Source organism: Aureococcus anophagefferens (assembly GCF_000186865.1).
Source record: "Aureococcus anophagefferens unplaced genomic scaffold AURANscaffold_2, whole genome shotgun sequence".
NCBI lineage: Eukaryota > Pelagophyceae > Pelagomonadales > Pelagomonadaceae > Aureococcus > Aureococcus anophagefferens.
In genome coordinates, this window is record NW_008705562.1 from 1,477,739 (window position 1) to 1,497,019 (window position 19,281).

The 19,281-nt window shown below is 74.3% G+C and overlaps 5 protein-coding genes across 5 annotated transcripts; 3 read left to right on the forward strand and 2 right to left on the reverse strand.

Annotated features, from left to right (window-relative positions):
• Window positions 1-2,970: 2,970 nt before the first annotated feature.
• On the reverse strand, window positions 2,971-3,159 carry AURANDRAFT_9084 (hypothetical protein; the record flags this gene model as incomplete). The annotated part of the gene is made up of 1 exon (XM_009034649.1): window positions 2,971-3,159. A coding segment is annotated over one exon (189 nt), but the record flags the coding sequence as incomplete, so codon positions are not given.
• A 3,217-nt stretch (window positions 3,160-6,376) lies between these two features.
• Window positions 6,377-7,540, forward strand: AURANDRAFT_61203 (expressed protein; the record flags this gene model as incomplete). The annotated part of the gene is made up of 1 exon (XM_009034794.1): window positions 6,377-7,540. The coding sequence occupies one exon, from the start codon at window positions 6,377-6,379 to the stop codon at window positions 7,538-7,540; it is 1,164 nt and encodes a 387-aa protein (XP_009033042.1).
• Window positions 7,541-7,894: 354 nt separating this feature from the next.
• On the forward strand, window positions 7,895-8,518 carry AURANDRAFT_61204 (expressed protein; the record flags this gene model as incomplete). Its single annotated transcript, XM_009034795.1, has 1 exon — window positions 7,895-8,518. One exon carries the CDS (start codon window positions 7,895-7,897, stop codon window positions 8,516-8,518), a length of 624 nt encoding a protein of 207 aa, XP_009033043.1.
• A 3,407-nt stretch (window positions 8,519-11,925) lies between these two features.
• Window positions 11,926-14,035, forward strand: AURANDRAFT_52275 (hypothetical protein; the record flags this gene model as incomplete). The annotated part of the gene is made up of 1 exon (XM_009034796.1): window positions 11,926-14,035. The coding sequence occupies one exon, from the start codon at window positions 11,945-11,947 to the stop codon at window positions 14,003-14,005; it is 2,061 nt and encodes a 686-aa protein (XP_009033044.1).
• AURANDRAFT_52278 (hypothetical protein) lies at window positions 14,008-17,854 on the reverse strand (the record flags this gene model as incomplete). Its single annotated transcript, XM_009035149.1, has 4 exons — window positions 14,008-15,731; window positions 15,840-15,896; window positions 16,097-16,693; window positions 16,784-17,854. 4 exons carry the CDS (start codon window positions 17,852-17,854, stop codon window positions 14,025-14,027), a joined length of 3,432 nt encoding a protein of 1,143 aa, XP_009033397.1.
• Window positions 17,855-19,281: the final 1,427 nt, after the last annotated feature.

Consider the following 19,281-nt stretch of genomic DNA (forward strand, 5'->3'; position numbering starts at 1 on the left):
GGCCGCTGGACCGCGAGCTCGCGGTCGCCGTGGACCTCGCCGAGCGCGCGGGCGAGGCCATCGTCGCCATCCGCGCGGCGCACGGCCTCGACACGACGGAGAAGGCCGGCGGCCAGGGCCCCGTGACGGAGGCGGACCGGCGCGCGGACGCGCTCATCTGCGAGGGCCTGCGGCGCGAGTTCCCCGGCGACTCGATCGTGTCCGAGGAGGGCGCGAACGCGGACGCGGCGGCCGAGCGGACGTGGTACGTCGACCCCCTCGACGGCACGAAGAACTTCGTGCTCCCGGAGGACGACGCCGCGCGGCGCGACTGGTGCGTGCTCATCGGCCTCGTCGTCGGCGACGTGCCCGTGCTCGGCGTCGTGCACCGGCCCGACGCGGGCGCGACGTGGACGGGCGTCGTGCGGCCCGACGGGTCCCGCGCGGCCGTCAGGACCGTCGCGGGCGTCTCCGAGCCCCTGCCGCGCCTCGACGCGAACGCGCTCGAAGCGGGGCCGCTCAAGTTCGCCGCGTCGCCGCCGGTGCACCCGCGCTTCGCGCCGCTCGTCGCCAAGTTCGCGGGCCGCGACGCCGAGGCCGTCCCCATGGGCTCCGCGGGCCTCAAGGCCGCGCTCGTCGCCGACGGCAGCGCCCACATGTACCCGTCGTCCTTCGCGGGCATGCACGCGTGGGACGTCGCGGCGGGCCACGCGCTCTGCCGCGCGACGGGCGCGGACCTCGAGGCCCTCGACGGCTCGAAGATCGCCTACGCCAAGGACCTCGTGCTGTCCAAGGGCGTCCTCTTCGCCGCGCCGGCCGTCGACGCGGACCTCAAGACGAAGCTCCGCGCCATGTACGCCGCCATCGCGTCCCGCCCGCGCCACTAACGCCGTCGACGCGGGTAGAACCGGGGGGCGCGCGCAGCCATCGCGTCGCGCCGCTTATGCCACTCGCCCACTCAGATTACGCCGGCCTCGGGCCGCGGCCGCCGGCGGACCCGCTCCTTCGCGCGGAGCGCGGCGTCGGCGGCGTCGTTCGCCTCCCGCGCCTCCTCGTCGGCCTTGCGCGCGCGCCGGAGGCGGCCGAGGAAGGGCTCGGCCTGCGTCCGCGCGTCGATGGTCCGCCACGCCGCGCGGTGCGCGCGGATGAACTCGTTGCGCGCGCCGCAGCGGCGGCGGTCGCCGATGCACGCGCGCGCGGCGGCGGCGAAGCGGCCGGGCTCGAAGTCCTCGAGCGCGCGGACCTGGGCCCGGTCCACGGCGCAGAGCGGCGTCGCGAGGTCGTCCTCCTGGAGGGCCCCGCGCGGCGCGGCGCGGTCGTCCTCGGGCGGGAACCAGTGGCCGTGGTCGCCGCGGTCGTAGAGGCCCAGCGCGCGGAGGTGGTCCCGGAAGAGGCGGTCGACGACGTGCTTGTTGTGCGCGCGGCGGTCGCGCGGCTCGAGGGCCGTCGCGTTGCGCCGCGCGCGCTTGCGCTCCGCGCGGTCCTTGGACCGCCAGCGGTCCCAGTCGCGCTTGGAAGTAGATAAAAGGTGGGGCACGTGGACGGCGAACGCGCCCGCGACGGTGTGGAACTCGTAGTCCGCGGCCCGCAGCGCCGCGATCCACTCGAGCTTGTTCTTGCCGTAGCCCGCGAAGCGCTCGTCGAAGCGCGGCGTCGCGAAGGAGCCGTTGACCGCCGTCGGCTCGTCGCAGCGCCGCACGACGACGAAGGGCTCGAAGTGGTTCCCCAGGAAGCAGTCGAGCCGCGCGGGCGGCGCGTCGTCCGGCAGGGCGAGCCAGTCGAGGAAGCGCGTCGTGCCGTGGTGGTGGAAGGCGCTGCACCGGAGATCGCTGGGTTCGCTCTCGTGGGCCGTGTTCTGGAGCCGCCTGGGCAGCAAAAGGGTGATTCAACGTCGCTTCAACGTGAGTGTTCCGCGCGCGCGTGTTCCGGAAAAAGCATCCGCGCTTCGAGACCGTTCCGAGAGATGATCGCTCGTCCAAAAATCAGCCGAAACGAGTGGAAAACGGCCGAGATATGAGCCTTTGAAGTTGGGAATTTCGCTCTCTTTTGCTGCCCCGGGAGCCGCTCGGGGATCGCGTGGAGCGCGCTGTGGAGCGCCGCGTGGCGCCGCCGCGTCGCCGCGTCGAGGGTCGGCCGCGGCGTGGGCCGCGCTGTCGGCCGCGGCGTCGGCAGGAACTTGACGCGCTTGACCACCTTCTTCTTCGGCCGTTTTTTCGGAGCCGCGCCGAGGCGCCGGCGCCGCGCGCCGTCGGACACGGGGTCCTCCCAGTGGTTCGCGCGCGTGGGCCGCCAGTCCGGCGCCGCGCCGTCGCCCGCGCCGTTGGCCACGCACCGTAATAACCCGAGCTTCGACGACGGGATCTGCCGCTCGAGCTCCGCGGGCGACAACACCTTGGCCGGGTTCGTCGACTCCGCGTGCGCGACGAGCAGCTCGAGCGCGGGCACGACGAGCGCCGCGCGCGTCTGCGCGTCGAGGACGCCGCTGCGCAGGGCGTCGATGATGCGCCGCCGCGTGCCGACGCTCGGCCAGAAGTCGATGTCCAGCAGGAAGACGTGGCTCGTCGTCGCCATCGCCCACGCGACGTTCCGGAGCCGGTTCACGGGGTAGGGGAAGGGCCGCGCCGGGACGACGACGGCGACGCGCCGGTCCGTGCAGAGCGCCATGAGGCCAGACGCGCGCGCCTCGAGCGCGCCGCTCGGCTCGCTGCCGTTGGACATGATCGACAGCGCCATGGGGCCGTGCCAGCGCTCGCAGAGCTTCTCGACGACCCAGAGCCGGTCGACGGACGCCTGCGTCACGAGCGTCACGTCCGTGGCGCCCGGCGCCGACACGCACGCCGCCGACGCCCGGCGCAGGCACGCGACGACGACAGCCCACAAGGGGCTGCGCATCATCATCGCAAATATTTTTTGCAAGAGACGAGCAGCAACAATGCAGCACCTTGAATGCAAAATTTACCCCCCCGGGTCGACGTCGTCGCCGAGCTCGAGGTCGTAGAGGGCCCGGGCGTCCTTGTTCGAGAGGATGACGCGGGCCTCCTGGACCTTGAGGAACTTGGCCTCGGCGTCCGGGTCGTCGAGGTTCTTGTCCGGGTGCGTCTCGAGGGCCTTCTTCTTGTAGGCCTTCGTGATGGCCGCGAGGTCCGCGTCGCGCGGCACACCGAGGACCTCGTAGTGGTTCGCGACCTTGGCGCGGCGCGCCTCGCGCGCCGCCCGGTCGCCGTCGAGCTTGTCGGGCCCGACGCGCGCGCGGTACGCGCCGCCGTCGTCCGCGTCGTCGCCGTGCGCGTCGCGGCGCGCGCGCATCTTCGCCGCGTCCCACTCCCGGTCCCGGCGCAGGCCCAGGCCCGCGGCGAGGGCCCTGGACGCCGCGAGGGCCGCGGCGAGGGCGTCGCCGAAGGTGTCGCCGCCGACGAGGGGCGCGCGCCGGTGCGCGCGGAGCGCGGCCGCGGCGTCGTCGGCCGCGCGCGCCGCGGCCGCGTGGGCCTTCGCGAGGCCGTTGAGGCGCTCGCGGTCCGGCCCGGCGTGGCCGCGGGCCGCGAGGGCCGTCGTCGCACTGCGCGGCGCCGTCAGGAAGCGCGCGGCGACGACGCCGTCGCAGCGCGCGCGGCCGAGCCGCGCCCGCCAGCACCGCGGGTGGCCCTCGAGCGACCGGCCGTAGTCCGCGGCCGCGCGCGCGTAGTCGCCGTCGCGCGCGTGGGCCAGGGCCCGGTCGAGGAAGAGCGACGGGTGCGCCGCGTCGCGGACGCCGGAGCCGTAGGCCGCCGCGGCCGCCGCGAAGTCGCCGTCGTCGAGTAAAGCGTCGCCGCGGACCTTCGCCGCGCGCTGCGCGTCGATCAGCGCCGCGTCCTCGGCGACGCCCAGCGACGCCGCGGCGGCGTAGCGCGACGCGAAGCGCAGGCCGCAGCACGCCGCGCGCCGCGCCGCGGCGGGCCAGTGCGCTAGTTCGCCGAGGGGCAGCGCCTCGAGGAAGTCCGCCGCGCGCGCCCAGCGCCCCGTCGCGCCGAGCGCGGCGACGTAGGCCGCGGCGCAGGCCGGACACGCCGGGTCCCAGCCGAGGGCCGCGGCCGCGTAGTGGTAGCGGTCCTCCGCGCGCTCCTCGGCGTCGTTCGCGCGCCGCAGGAGCGCGTCGCGCTTCGCCTCGCGCTTCGCGCGCGCCTTCGCGGCCTTGGCGCCGGCCTCGGGCGGCGGCGCCTCGCGCGTCGGCGCGCCGCCGCCGGCGTCGACGGCGCGGCCCCGGGGCCACTCGCGCTCGGGCCGGCCCCGCGACGGCGCGTAGAACGCGGCGCCGTCGCGCCGCGGCCGCGCGGCGACGCCGCCGCCGCCGACGTCGCGCAGGCGCGCGCCCAGCGGCAGCGCCGCGCCGCCGCGGCGCAGCTCGAGGTCCGCGGCGTAGACGTGGGCGACGCCCTTGAAGCGCGCGTTGAAGGCGCCGCAGAAGGCCTCGAGCGCGCGCCCGACGACGGGTCCGTAGCGCCAGCTCTTGGGGGGGTCGATGGCCACCTCGAAGGTCTCGCGGCCCTCGTAGCACACGTGCAGACGTTCCGGCTCGGCGTCGACGAGCGCAGCCATGGCTATTTCGGAGGATGAGACGTCGTTCGCCTCACGAGGCGACCATTGCTTTGCCAATCTGCTTTGCCACAGCTTTCGTTGCCCGTCACGTTGAGGGAAAGCAAATCCCGCGGAGGCGGAGGCGTCCTGGAAGAACTCGAGCGCGCCACGCGACGTGCTCTCGTCTTTCGAACGTCGAAAGCACCGACGCGAAGACGCCGGCGCACCGGACGACGTCCCCCCGAACGCGCGCGCGAACGTAGGTGGCAAAGTTTGGAACACAGGGCACAAGTAACAGAGTTGGGCCCCCCTCGACCGCGGCGCGGAATCGTCGCGTCACGGCGCGGTCGAGGTGGAGGCGGCCCACTCGAAGAGGCGGCTGAGGACGGACTTGAAGTCCGTCCCGGGCGGCGGCGGGCAGGCGGACTCGTCCATCGCGTCGCGGACGGGCGACGGCGACCGCGTGGGCGCCTCGGAGGACGAGTCGGCCCGGGCCCGGCGAACGTCCGGCGTCGCCGGCGACGGCGGACCGCGGCGGTCCGCGGCGACGCGGTGGAGCGCGGCGACGGCGGCGTCGCGGTGCGCCTGGATGACCTCCGACGTCTCCGCGCGGTCGATGTGCGTCGCGAGCGCGCGCCGCGCGCAGTCCAGGGCTTCGACGAGGGCCTCGCAGGCCTGGGCGTCGTCCGTCGCGCGGCGGCCGCACTCGAGCGCCGCGCCCGCGAGGCGGCCGAGCGCGGCCGTCCGCACCTCGCGTTCCCGCGCCGTCAGCGTCGCCGTGAGCGCGCGCTCCTCGGCCTCGATGGCCTCGGCGCCCGGGTCCCGCCGGTAGCGGCTCCAGGGCGACCCCGGCGCGGCGGGCGCGGCGTCGGGGTCGCCCGGCGGCGGCGGCCGCGCTAAACCGCCGCAGTGGCCGAGCATCGTCCGGTACTCGAGGCGCGCGACGCGCGCGCGGCCCGCCCGCAGGTGGGCGTCGCCGCGGCGCGCCATCGCCGCCGCGGCCCGCGCGTGGCGCGCCGCGCAGGCCTCGTCGACCGTCCACATGGTCACGTTCTCGTTCGCGAGCGTCCACGCGCCGTCGTAGCCGGACCGGCGGCCGACGGCATGGGGCGGGAACTGGGCGATGACGACGATGCGCCCGCCGTCGGCGACGGACCAGGGCAGGCGCGGGTAGCCCCGGAGCAGCAGCGTGCCGTCCTCGAGGAACCGCGGCTCGTGCGGCGCCGCGAAGAACGCGCCCGACGCGCGCTCCGTGAACCGCAGGCGCCACTCGAGGCCCACGACGTCGCCCGCCGTGAGCGTCGGGCGCCGCAGGTCCGCCATGGCCTCCGCGTAGGCGCCGCGCCAGCCGCCGCCGCCGCCGCGCGACGCGCGGACGTGCCGCTGCGCGCGCGCCGCGACGGCGTCGACGAGCGGCCGCCAGAGCCGCTCGTCGTTGGACGCGAGCGCCTGGTCCGCGGCGAAGGTGCAGCACCGCGCGAAGCTCCGCAAGTCCGACGCGCCGAGGTAGCCGAGCATCTGCACGATGAGCTCCAGCGGCACCGTCGGCGTCTGCGCATGCGAGAACGGCGCGTAGGGCGCGGGACTTGGTGTTATTGTTGTGTTGGTTGTATGTGGGTACCCGCCGGGATCCGGCGGGTCGTCCAGCTGCATGTCGAGCAGCGGCGACATGCCCTAGAGGCTGCTGCCGACGACGCGAGAGTTCGTAGTAGGGAAGTGTGACGAAGTGTGACTGGATCAATCTCAAATCGAGATGATCAATCCTTCAAGTACGAGTGTTTGACATGCGTTGCACTAGTGATTGAAGGCTGCACGAGGGCTGCCGGCCCACCCTTCCAACTCTACGATGTACGTGATGCGCCGCGGTCGGCCGGCGAGGCAGGACTCGGCGCTGCGCGTCGCCGAGGACGACGACGCGCGGTCCGTCGGCGACGTGGTGGCGGCCGCCGCCGCGCGCATCGGCGAGGCCGACGGCGTCGCCGCGGCCGTCGTGGCGGCGCTCGAGACCCAAGGGGTGACCTGGGCCTGGCAGCTCGCCCTGGCGAGTGACGGCGACTTCGCGGCCTGCGGCGCGCCCATGGGCCTCAAGCTCACGATCAAGGCCGAGCTCCGAGGCCAGGGCGACGACTGGGACGAGGACGACGTGCCCGCGCGCGTCCGCGCGTTCCTGCTCGTGCGCGGCCGCGACGGCAAGGAGCCCGGGCCCATGGGCCAGCCCGGCGCCCTGTTCCTCGCCTTGCTGGCCAGCCCGACGGAGGAGTGGCAGGGGCAGCTCCTCTTCATCTGCGAAATGTGCGCGTTGATCGCGGGGCTCATCATGGGGATCCCGTTCGCCCTCCTCCGCGACAACGGCGCGCCGGCCGACGGCCGCGACACGTGGACCGCGTGGCGGGCGTCGTCCGACGACGTCCGCGACGCCATCGCGATGTTCGTCTTCTTCTCCATGCTCTTCGTCGTGTTCCTGGCCGTGATGCTCGGCATGCTGGCGGCGACGGCCGGCGGCGACGCGGGCCTCAAGGGCGCGAAGTTCTACGAGGGCGCGGTCAACGTCGTGGGCGTCATGTTCGTCATGTTCATGTCCGGCGGCATCTACCCGCTCATGGGACTCTTCGAGTGGAAAATCGTCACCGCCGCGCGGAGCCCGTACCCGAGCGTCGTCGCGATCGCGTTCTTCTGCGCGACGAGCTTCGGCCTCGCGAACCACGTGTTCCTGAAATTCGTCATCGACGCCCTGCCCCTGGAGCTGTACCACCAGCCGAGCTGGATGCGGACCCTGGGCATGCTCCACAACCCGCAGCTCGCGTCGCAGATGACGCTGGCCGCGCTCGAGCCGCGCGCGAGGAAACGCGCGGCGCAGCTCCTCGCGGGCTGCGCCTTCGCGAAGCGCCCGAGCCCGCCGCCGCGGCCGCCCGCGCCCTTATTCGCCGCCAAGGTCGCCGACGCGCCGCCGACGGAGCGGGCCGTCGACGACGCGCCCGCGTGCTGCCTCCTGCCCGTGCGGCGGCCCTAGTTTCGTAGTGGATCTCGGGACAAGCGGCGGGCAGCGACGCGCGACCGGGGACCCCTCGACGAGGTAGACCCTTGACCTTGAATTCAACGTGAGTGCCACAGTGCACAACTGTAGTGAACTGAACCAGCCTCAGCTGATCAGCTTCGATTCACCCTGCTAAGCTGTGACGCAAGGCCAGCCGCGACAGCTTCGCACGCTCCGCACGCGACCGCACGGCTCCGCGCACCAACGCGCAGAGCTCGACACCGCAGGCAGCCTCCGCGCACCGACGCGCAGAGCTCGAAACAAAACAGGCAGCCGCTCCGGTGCATGCTGCGGCGGTTGTGCGTCGCCGCGAGCCTCGGGAGTCGCAGCATGGCCATGATGGTCGATAGCAAGTACCCCGGCACGGCCGTGGAGCGCCTGAACAGCGTGCACGGCCGCGTGGCGAAGCTCACGCGCGCCGAGCTCGACCAGGAGTGGCCCGCCGTCCGCCGTCGCTTGCTCTGGGCGGGCGGCCTCCGCGACCTCGAGGACGCCGCGCCGGGCGGCGGGTACACGGGCCACGCGTTCAACGACTACAACCACTGCGACCTCTGCACCATGCTCGGCGACGTCCAGGACGAGTCGAACGCCAACGGCGCGGTGAACGAGATCTCGCGGCGGAACCTGCTCGGCCCGGGCATCCGCGTCGCGTCGATCCCGGAGCTCGGGCCGGGCGGCTCGTGGTCGACGTGCACGAACGGCTGCGACACCGACCCGCCGCGCGACGTCGCCCACGTCCAGTTCCGCGCTAGGGTCGCCTTCAAGCTCGTCTGGTCGCCCGTCGACGAGTTCAAGTCGTTCTGCCTCGTCGACGACGACGGCGCGCTCCTCGCCGCGGGCACGCCCAAGGCGCCCCTGCCGCCCCTCCAGCAGCGGGCCATGAACTTCCGCGTCGTCCAGGGCTCCAAGTACGCCGTCGCCGCCGAGGGCCTCGCCGCGGCCGCGTGCGGCTGAAACGCCGGCCGCGCGCGCGCGCGCTCCGGGTAAGACCGCGCGCCGTCGAAGGAGCGCCTCTCGGGTGTGGCCCCGTCGATTCTACTCGCGCGAGACACCTCCACGATTGTTACTGCGCGGCGTCGTCGTCGTCGAACCACGCGGCGACGTCGACGTCGTCGAGCGACTCGGGCTCGGCGTCGAACTTGGACCGCTTGCGCCGCTCCGCGCGCATCTTCTCCGCGGCGAGCTGCGTCTGGCCCTGGGCGCCCGACGCGCCGTAGCGCTGCTGCGAGACGTACATCGCGAGGCCGATGATGAGCACCTGGAACGAGAAGACCGACGCGTTCGCCTCGTCGAACGTCAGCTGGTTGAGGCCACCGCCGACGATGCTGTCCTGCACCCAGCCGGGCAGGTCGCTCACGTCCGTCGCCTCGAACTGGCCCGCGATGGCGTCGATGTGCTGGTTCAGGTTGTAGACGCGCGTCGCCGCGCGCCGGTCGGCGCGGCGGCGCGGGCCACTCCGCGGTGCGGCGCCGCGCGGCGCGGCGCCGCCGCTGCTTCGCAGGACGAGAGCATGGCTCGAGGCGACGAGCAGCGCGAGGAGCGGCGGCGCGCGCATCGCGCGCGGCGGCGGTGCTCGTAGCTCTTGCCGGCGATGAATGCACACGATGGGCCTGCGCAATTGACAGATTGCCACAAGGCATTGAGCCCGTGAAGTGATCTGAGGCCTCGTCGCAGTTGCACCGCCGGCAGCTACATACGCACAATAATATGGACGAGCTCATCGCCCTGGCCGGCGCGCCCGTCGGCGCCGCGCCGCCGACGCCGACGCCGCGGAAACAGACCGCGGCGGAGCGCGTCGAGGCCCTGCTGCTGGTGGACGGCGGGCTCGTGCGCATCAACCGGCTGCTGCCGCGGAAGGCGGCGCGCGCGGCCCACGAGCTGCTCGCGTCGCTGCCGGAGCGCACGTGGCACCGCGCGACGCGCGCCGTCGACGCCGCGCGCGGCGAGCGCGGCGCCGGGTCGACGGCGCACGCGTACAGCGTCGGCGACGGTTCCGAGGACGCGGCCCGCGAGGCCGCCGTCGCCGCGCTCCTCGACGACGTCGCCGCGGCCGCGGCGCCCTTCTGCGCGGCGCGCGGCCTCGTGGCGAAGCTGCAGCTCGCGCGCTACGGCAGGGGCGACTACATCGAGCCGCACGACGACGCGGCCGAGACGACCATCGACGGCGCGCGCATGGCCCGCGTCCTCGCCCTCGTCTGGTACGCCACGGGCGACGAAACGCCCTGGGACGCGGCGGCCCACGGCGGCGAGTTCGTCGACCGCGCGACGGGCGACGCCTACGCGCCGTCGCACAACAGCCTCGTCGCGTTCCGCGTGCCGCGGCTCCACGAGGTCCGCCCGCCGACGTCGGACCGGCTCCGCTATTCGGTGTTCGGCTGGCTCTACGCGCCCGCGGGCGCCGCGCCGCGCGGCGGCGGCGGCGGCGCCGCGCCGCGGAAGAAGCGGAAGCGGAAGCGGGGCAAGGCGCCCTCCTAATTTTCGCGTTGTTCTTTTCGGCGCGGTCGATCGATCTAGAGGTCGAGAGGGCCCAGCGACTTGTCCTGCAGGCGTGAGATTTGCCTCTGATTTTGCGACTCATTTCGAGCGATCTGCGAGCGCTGCGAGCGCGGTCGGACGCCTCGACGTCGATCATGTCCACTTCCAAGGAGACGGTCTCCACCTACGTGCTCGCGCTCCACGCCCTCGTCGAGGACAGCGGCGAGGGCCTGCGGTCGGCCTTCGCCGGGTCCGGCGTCTCCCCGAACCTCCAGGTCGTCGGCGGCGCCATCGGCGGCGCCTCCGTCGGCGGCCTGCAAGCGTCGCCCGGCGACACGCTCCACGTGCTCGCGTACCGGAACCAGCGCTGGCGCGTGCGCGCCGCGCTCTACGCGATCGGCGCCGACGCGACGCTGCGGAACGCGGCCGGCGAAACCGCGCCGGGCATCGCGGTCGCCGCAGCGGCCCGGCGGCTCGCGCCGGTGCTCGTCGTCGCCGCCGCGGGCTGGCGCGACGTCGCGCTGCCCTTCGGCAAGACGGCCTACGGCGTCCTCGCGGCGCCGGGCCTCGCGGTGGCGACGCTCGCCGCGGTCGTCGCCGCGGCGGACGTCGCGGTCTGCGCGCGCGGCTACCTCGCCGTCGCCGCCGCCGACGCCGAGGCCGCGGATCGCGACGGCACGGCCAACTTCTGGGACCGCGTCCAGGCGAAGCGCGAGGCCGCGCGCGCGCCCGGGGCCAAGCCCGAGGCCGCCAAGGCCAAGGGCGGCGGCAAGAAGAAGCGGCGCTAGGTGCGCGAACGTTGGGGCGCGCGTCCTGCCAGTAACACTCGGCACATTCCGGAACCACCACGACGCCGCACGACGCCGGTCTAAGGGGTCCCGCACTTACTGGTCCGGGGCTTGCGCGCGCGGTACCGTTCTACCAGCCGTCGTCCTTGACCTCGACCTCCCGGGGCTCCTCCTCGACGGGCACCTCCTCGCCCTTGGCGGCGGCGATGGCGGCCTCCATGCGGCGCACCGTGTCGTCGAGCGACGCGTCCGGCACGACCTCGTCCTCCATGAACATCGCGGACCTGCGCGGTCGTCGCGGTCAAGCGGCGCGCGGCGCGTCGCGTCGCGCCGGCGGCGCGCATCTTCGCCTTCGTGAAGTCCGACACGGCATCGGAGCCGCGCTCCTCGCCCCGGGTGATCTGCTGCTCCGAGAACCAGACCGAGAAGACGCCCACGGCGAGCCCGCCGAACGCGGCCGCGCCTGCGCGTCGAGAGCGGCGTCGGGCGCCGCGCGCGCGCGCGCGAAGCCGGGCGGACGCCGGCGGCTTGCCGCCCTGGATCGTCGCGGCGTCGAGCATCTTCGGGGCCTGCGGCGCGGGTGACCATCAACACGCCCGGCTCGGCGGCGGCGCGCGGAGGGCGCGAGGACGCCGCGCGCGCACGACCGTGGAAGCCGTTCGCCGCGCCGACGGCAGGCTGTTCTGCTTGGTCGTAAACGCGTTCGCCGCGGCCGCGAGGAGCAAGAGAGTGCGCATCATATCGTGGCTCGTTGACGCTTGGTCAGAGCTTGGCCGCCGCGTCCGGCTCGCGGCGCGTCGGCGTCGGCGGCCGTAGGCCTGGCAGTGCCTCCCGAGAAAACGGGTGGAGGGCTGGATGCCGCGGCCTCGCTCGTCTGCCGACGTGTCCCCGATCCTGCACCAGGCGACGCGCTTCGCACTCTCGCGCGCGCGCGCGCGCGGCCGCGCGCCGCGACGCCGTCGCGAACGATACTTCGGCTCGTGGCCCGCGCATTGCTGCCGAAGCGTCGCTGTCGACCGGGGTCCTGATGTGTCGTCCCGCGCCGATACCGACGCGGGGCGCGGCATGCAGTTCAAGTGCCGCGTGTTACCTTTTGAGCATCAAGCGCGGAACCGCGATGGCGCTCGATCGGCGACGAGCGCTGCTCTGCGCCTTGGTCGCCTGCGCGACGACGCAGGCGCGGCCGACGCCGCTCTCACCGCACCGCGTGTCGCGCGGCGGCGCCAAGAAGGGCGACGACGACAAGATCGTGGGCCCATGCATCGGCATCGACCTCGGCACGACCTACAGCTGCGTCGGCGTCTGGCAGAACGGGCGCGTGGAGATCTGCGCCAACGACCAGGGGAACCGCATCACGCCGTCCTACGTGAGCTTCTGCGGCGACGGGAGCCGCCTCGTCGGCGACGCGGCGAAGAACCAGGCGTCGCAGAACCCGAAGAACACGGTCTACGACGCGAAGCGGCTCATCGGCCGCAAGTTCGGCGACGCGTCCGTCGTCGAGGACCGGAGCCACTTCAGCTTCGACATCGTCGCCGACAAGGACGGCAAGCCCAAGGTCGAGGTCGAGGTCGCCGCGGGCTCGCGGAAGGCCTTCTCGCCCGAGGAGGTGTCCGCGATGATCCTCGGCAAGATGAAGGACACGGCCGAGGCCTTCCTGGGCACGGAGGTCAAGCACGCTGTGGTGACGGTGCCGGCCTACTTCAACGACGCCCAGCGCCAGGCGACCAAGGACGCGGGCACGATCGCGGGCCTCAAGGTCGAGCGCGTCATCAACGAGCCGACGGCCGCGGCCATCGCCTACGGCCTCGACAAGGCCCAGGGCGGCGCGTCCCGCGAGGAGAACGTGCTCGTCTTCGATCTGGGCGGCGGCACCTTCGACGTCACGCTCCTCACCATCGACAACGGCGTCTTCGAGGTCCGCGCGACGTCCGGCGACACGCACCTCGGCGGCGAGGACTTTGACCAGCGGCTCATGGACCACTGCGTCGCCGCCTTCAAGAAGAAGCACAAGGGCATGGACATCGCCGGCGACCCCAAGGCCCTCCAGCGCGTGCGCAAGCAGTGCGAGCTCGCGAAGCGCGCCTTATCGTCCGCCACCCAGACGTCCGTCGACGTCGACGCCGTGCACCAGGGCGTCGACCTCTCCGTGCCCGTGTCGCGGGCCAAGTTCGAGGAGCTCTGCGGCGACCTCTTCAAGCGCACGCTCAAGCCCGTCGCGCGCGTGCTCAAGGACGCGAAGATCGACAAGAAGGACGTGCACCAGGTCGTCCTCGTCGGCGGCAGCACGCGCGTGCCCCGCGTCCAGGCGCTGCTCCGCGACTTCTTCGACGGCAAGGAGCTCAACATGCGCATCAACCCCGACGAGGCCGTCGCCTACGGCGCCGCCGTCCAGGCGGGCATCCTGTCCGGCGCCACGGGCGACGCGACGAAGGACGTGCTCCTCCTCGACGTCGCGCCTTTAAGCCTCGGCATCGAGACGGCCGGCGGCGTCATGACCAAGCTCATCGACCGGGGCACGACGATCCCGGCGCGCAAGACCCAGACCTTCTCCACCTTCCAGGACAACCAGCCCGGCGTGCTCATCCAGGTCTTCGAGGGCGACCGCGCGATGACGCGCGACAACCGCGAGCTCGGCAAGTTCGAGCTCGGCTCCATCCCGCCCGCGCCGCGCGGCGTGCCCCAGATCGAGGTCGGCTTCGACGTCGACGCCAACGGCATCCTCTCCGTCTCCGCCAACGACAAGGCGTCCGGCGCGACGCAGCAGATCACGATCACGTCCGAGAAGGGCCGCCTCTCCGAGGACGAGATCAAGCGCATGGTCGCCGAGGCCGAGGAGTTCGCCGAGGAGGACGCCAAGCTCCGGTCCGCCGTCGAGGCGCGCAACGGCTTCGAGTCCTACGCCTACCAGCTCAAGGCGTCGTCGGGCGCGCTCGACCTGCCGGACGGCGAGAAGGAGCGGCTCGACGCCGCGCTCGCGGCCGCGCTCGCGTGGCTCGACGACCACGCGACGGCCGACGAGGACGCCACGGCCGAGGAGCGCAAGAAGCTCGAGGACGTCGCCAACCCCATCCTCGCCTCGGCCTACGCCGCCAAGGACGCGTCGGCGAACGCGGAGCCCGCGGCCGGCGTCGAGCCCGAGGACGACGACGACGACCTCGACATCCCCGACATGGAGTAGGGGGATTCGTAAGCTACGGTTAGGCCAGCGCCGCCCCGAGCTTTTCCGCGGCCGCGGCGACCTCCGGGTCCGCGTGGCCCGCGAAGTCGCGCGCCGCGGCCCGCGCGGCGTCGACGCTCTCGGGCTTCGGGGTTTTTGCCCCCAGGTTGGCGAAGACGACGACGAGGGCGCCGAGCAGCGCGGCGACGACGACCTCGGGCGCGTCGTCGGCGCCCGCGGACTGCGCGAGGTCCGCGACGAGCGCGTCGAGGCGCGTCGACAGCGGCGCGAGGAGGCCGAGCGCGGCCGTCGCGCGCGCGCGGACGTCGCGGCTCGGGTCGCGGAGGGCCTTGGAGAACGTGGCCTGGAGCTGGGGCACGAAGGCCTTGACGAGGAGCGGGCCCCGGCGCAGGAGCGCGGAGAGCGCGCCGAGGATCGCGGCCTTCACGGGCGCGGCGAAGCGGTCGCCGACGACGCGGATGAGCGGCCCCGCGACCTTGATGGCGAGGGGCTTGAGCGCGGCCTCGGAGCTCAGGTCCACGAGCTCGCCCAAACCCAGCGCCGCGGACTCGCGCGCCTCGGGCGACCCCTGGAGCAGCGCGCGGAGGTAGGAGGGGAGCAGCGCCTTGAGGCACCGCGGGTCCTCGCTCAGCGCGGGCAGCGGGTCGTCGCCGCGCTTCTGCTTCCAGCGCGCGTCGGACGCCGCCGACGCCAGGGTGACGCGCGTGAAGTCGAGGTGCGTCGCCTGCTGCTCCGCGTCGAAGGCGGCGCCGTAGGCCTCGAGGCCGTCGACGGCCGCGGACCGGACTCCGCCGTCGCCGTCTCCTAAACAGCAGAGCAGCTCCTTGAGGAGCTTCGGCGCCGCGTCGAGGAGGCGCGACGACGCGTCGGGCGCGACGACGCTCCCCGGCGGCGGCGCGGCGAGCCGCCGCTTGACCGCGGCGAAGAAGGCCGCGGCGACGGCCGCGGCGTCGCGGCGCGCGTCGTCCTTCGTGGTGGCAAAGGGGCTCGCGAGCTGGCCGACGGCGTCGGACGCGAAGCCGGCCGCGGCGACGGCCGCGGCGACGTCCGCCGCCGCCGCGAGGAGCGCGCCGCGCCGCGCGTCGTTCTCGCCACCGTCGCCCGGCGGGATGGCCGCGAGCTCCGCTAAAACGCCGCGCGCGACGGACGACACGAAGGGGCTCAGCGGGCCGCCGGCGACGTCCGCGACGGCGGACAGCGCCGCGCAGCGGAGGTCGCCGATGGGCCGCTTGAGCAGCGCCGGCACGACCAGCGGCAGCAGCTCGCGGCTCCGCCGCCGGAGCACGTCGCGCAGCGCCTGGCGCGCGCGGACCGCGGGCGAGCCGTCGCCGTCGTCCAAATCGTCGTCGAGGCGCCGCAGCAGGCCCGGGAGCATGGCGTCGACGGCGTCGCGGCCCGCCTGGCCGTAGAGGGCGTGGAAGGCGAGCGCCGCGTGGGCCTGGACGCGCGGCGTCGACCGCGACGACCCGCAGAGCGCGTCCTCGATCACCGGCGCGAGGAGGCCGAGGTGGCCGAGCGCCTGGCGCTGCGGCGTCGCCGACGCGACCTCGGCGAGGCCCAGGCAGACGCCGACGCGCGTCGCCTCGTCGCCCTCGGCGAAGGATTCGCGCAATAAAGGCACGAGCTCGGGGACGACGCGGTCGCCGATCTTCTTGACGACGTCGCCTAAAGCGCGGCTCGCGACGCGCTGCTTCTCCGCGTCCGCGTCGTCGCCCTCGTCCAGGTCCTCGTCGCCGCTGTCGTCGTCGTCGCTCGACGCGTCCGCCGGCGGCCGCGGCGCCGCGGGCCCGCGCGGCGCGCCGCCGTCGGCGCCCGCCGGCGTGAGCATCGCGACCAGCCGCGCGACGAGCACGGGCAGGATGTCGCGGAGCGCGCGCGGCGTGTTGGGCACCTGGGCAGCAAAAGGGTGCGAAATTCCCAACTTCAAAGGCTCCTATCTCGGTCGGTTTCCGCTCGTTTCGGCTGATTTTTGGACGAGCGATCATCTCTCGGAGCGCTCTCGAAGCGTGAGTGCTGTTTCCGAAACGCGCGCGCGCGGAACACTCACGTTGAAGCGACGTTGAATCACCCTTTTGCTGCCCTGTTGGGCACGACGGTCTTCCAGACCTCGACGGCCGCCTGGCGCACGGCGGCGACGGCGTCGAGGCGCGCGATATACAGGCTCGACAGCGTGTTCCGCCAGCCCGCGGCGCCGATCTGCTCCTCGATGAGCGCGCCCGTCGCCTCGTCGCCCATGGCCGCGTCGATGTCGTCGAGCTCCTCGACGGCGACGCCCACGGGCTTGGCGTCGCCCACGAGGCAGAGCAGCTCGCCGATCAACTGCGCCGCCGCCGCGCGGATGCGCCACGCGGTGCCCAGCAGCCGCGCCTCGAGCGACGGCAGGAGCACCCGTAACTCCTCGCGGCCGTGGCTCCTCACCAGCTGCTTGCCCGCCAACAACGCCACCTCGCGCACGGGGTCCGCGTCGTCCGCCAGGCCGTCGAGCACGCAGCCCAAAGCGTCGCCGACGAGCGGCGAGAACTCGGCCGTGTCCCGCGCCAGATACCGGACGCACCACAGCGCGCCCTCGCGGCCCGCGGCCGTCTCCTGGCGGCCCAGGGGCGCGAGCGACGAAGTCAGGCACGTCGCGACGCGGTCCTCGCCGAGCTCGTTGAGCACGAGCGACAACGCCTGGGCCGCGCCGGACCGCTCGGACGCGCCCGACGCCGCGCCGCCGAGTAAACCGCCGTTCGCGCCGCCGCCGCCCGCGTCGCCGCCGAGGATGTCGCCGCCGTCCACCGTCGCGTCCGACGACCGGCACCCCAAAGCCGCATTGACGAGGCGCTCCACGACAAAGGGCACCTGGACCTCGCCGAGCGCGCCGACGATCTGCGCGAGCGCGCGCGCCGCGGCCGACCGCACGTCCGGGTGCGCGTCGCCGACAGCCGCGGCCTCGAGCAGCGGCTGGAGCGCCGGCATGTGGGGCGCGAGCGCCGCCGTCGCTTGGGCCGTGCCCGAACACAAAGCGCTCAAATTCCCCGCGACGAGCGCCGCGCGGCGCTTCGTCTCCGCCGCGCGGTCGCGGAGCCCCCGCTGGAGGATCGGCGCGAGGAGCGCGAGCGACGGCGCGTCCAGCGCGTGGGCGAACTCGCGGCCTAATAACGCATCGAGCGCCTCGCGCGTCGCGTGCGCCGGGTCCACTAAAGCTTCGATCAGCTCGCGCTTCAGCGCCTTGACCTCGGGGTTCCGCGCGACGGACGCGACGTCGTCGAGCGCGGCCTTGGCCGCGTCTCTTACTTGCGCCGACGTGTCCGCGAGGGCGCCGGCCAGGGCCGGCACAGCACGAGGGAGCACAGCACCCAACTGCTTCGGCGCGCAGTGGGCCGTGGCGCCGAGCATGTCGATGGCCGCGACGCGCGCGCGCCAGTTCGACGTCTCGTCGCCGGACGCGGCGCCGAGCACCGCGGGGAACGCCAATTTAACGCCGTGGGCGCTGAGGCCCTCGAAGACCTTGCGCGCCGCGCCCTTCGCGGCGTCGCGCACGACGTCGGACCCCTCGCTGAAGGCCCGGAGCAGGAAGGGCAGCAGCGCGATCTCGTACGGCTCGAAGAGCACGCCGAGCCGCGCGGCGAGGCGCTCGACGGCGCTCAGCGCGCCGTGCTTCGCGTTGATGCCCTCGCCCGCGTCCAGGGCCGCCTCGAGCTTGGCGACGACGCCGTGGGCCTTCAACGACCCGATGCCCAGGCCCTTGATCGCCGCGGCGACGCCGTGCGCCGCGCCGCGGCGCTCGCCGCCGCCGGGGCTCTCGAGGCACGCGGCCAGGAGCCGCTCGAGCAAGGCGCCCGCGCGGTCGCCGTGGGGCTTCTTCATGGCCTTGACGAGGGGCACGAGGCCGTCGGCGATGGCGACCTGGCCCGCCTCGCGGTTCTTCTTTTTGACCGTCTTCTTCACGGACGGCGCGGCCGCGCGGCCCGGCGCGGCCTTGGGCTTGGGCCGGAGCGACGCCGCGCCCAACAGAGGCTGCGCGGGCCCGCGCTTCGCGCCGCCGCCGGGCCGCTTGAGGGTCGACCCGCCGCCGCCCATGATCGCGGCCGCGCCCGTCTTCGCGACGGGCCGCGGCGCCGCGGCCTTCTTCTTTTTCTCCGGCGCCGGCGCCGCCGGCGCCGCGGCCTCGGACGCCCGGGGCGCCACGAGGGCGTCGGCGAGGCGCTCGGCGACGTCCGGCAGCCGCGCGTCCTCCACGTCGAGGTGCTTCGCGGCCGCGCCCAGCAGCGCGACGACGGCCTCCTGCGTCTCCGCGTCGAGGGGCGCACCGAGGGCCCGCTCGAGGACGGCCAGCGGCGCCGCGACGCCGCCGGCGCCCGCGGCGCCGTCGAGGAAGGCGACGCCGGCGTTGACGAGCTCGCCGCGGACGACGTCGTCGTCGTCGGGCAGGCCCGCTTCGACGAGCCACGCGAACGTCGACTCGGGCGCCGCGGCGACGACGGCGCCGCTGGCGAAGAGCGCCGCGAGGGCGACGGCCGCGCGGCGCCGGGCCCGCAGATCCGCGGCGACCTTGAGCTCGAAGTCGCGCTGGCGCATCGCGGGGCCCTCGTCGCCGGGCGCAGCGAAGTACGCGTCGTCCGCGGCGGCGGGCGCCGCGCCGTCGTCGGGCTTCGCGGCGTCGAAGGCGCTCCGGAGCGCGTCGACGACGGCGCCGGCGCCCGCCGACGCGGCGACGAAGGCGAGCGCCGCGCACGCGGCGAGGCGGCCCGCCGCGTAGTCGGCCTCGGTCGACCCGGCGCCCGCGTCCTCGAGCGCGAACGCGCGGAGCGTCACGGGGTCCGGCAGCTCGCCCGAGGGGAGCTGGGCCCAGCAGGCCTCGGCGGCGCCGCGCGTCGCCGCGTCCTCGAAGTGGCGCGCGACCAGGAGCCGGCACCGGAGCGGCGCGTCGTCGCCGCGGTCGCCTCCGTCGACCTTGCGGGACCGGAGCGCCTGCTCCGCGGCCTTGAGCGCGTCGACGCGCTGCCGCGGGTCGGGCCCGAGGGCGCCCCGCGCCAGGGGCCGCGCGCCGTCGCCGCCGACGAGGGGCGCCAGGTCGCCGAGGGACGGCGGCGGCCCCGCGACGGCGAGCGTCAACGCGGCCGCGGCGGGCGACGCGTCGCCGTCGCCGCAGGTGATGCGGAGCAGGTCGTCGAGGCAGCAGGCGTGCTGGAGCGCCGCGACGGCGTCGAAGGCTTCCCGGCGGTGCGCCGCTAAGACGTCGTCGTCGGCCTCGGCGAGCGACGCGACGACCGAGAGCGCGGCGCCGAAGGCGT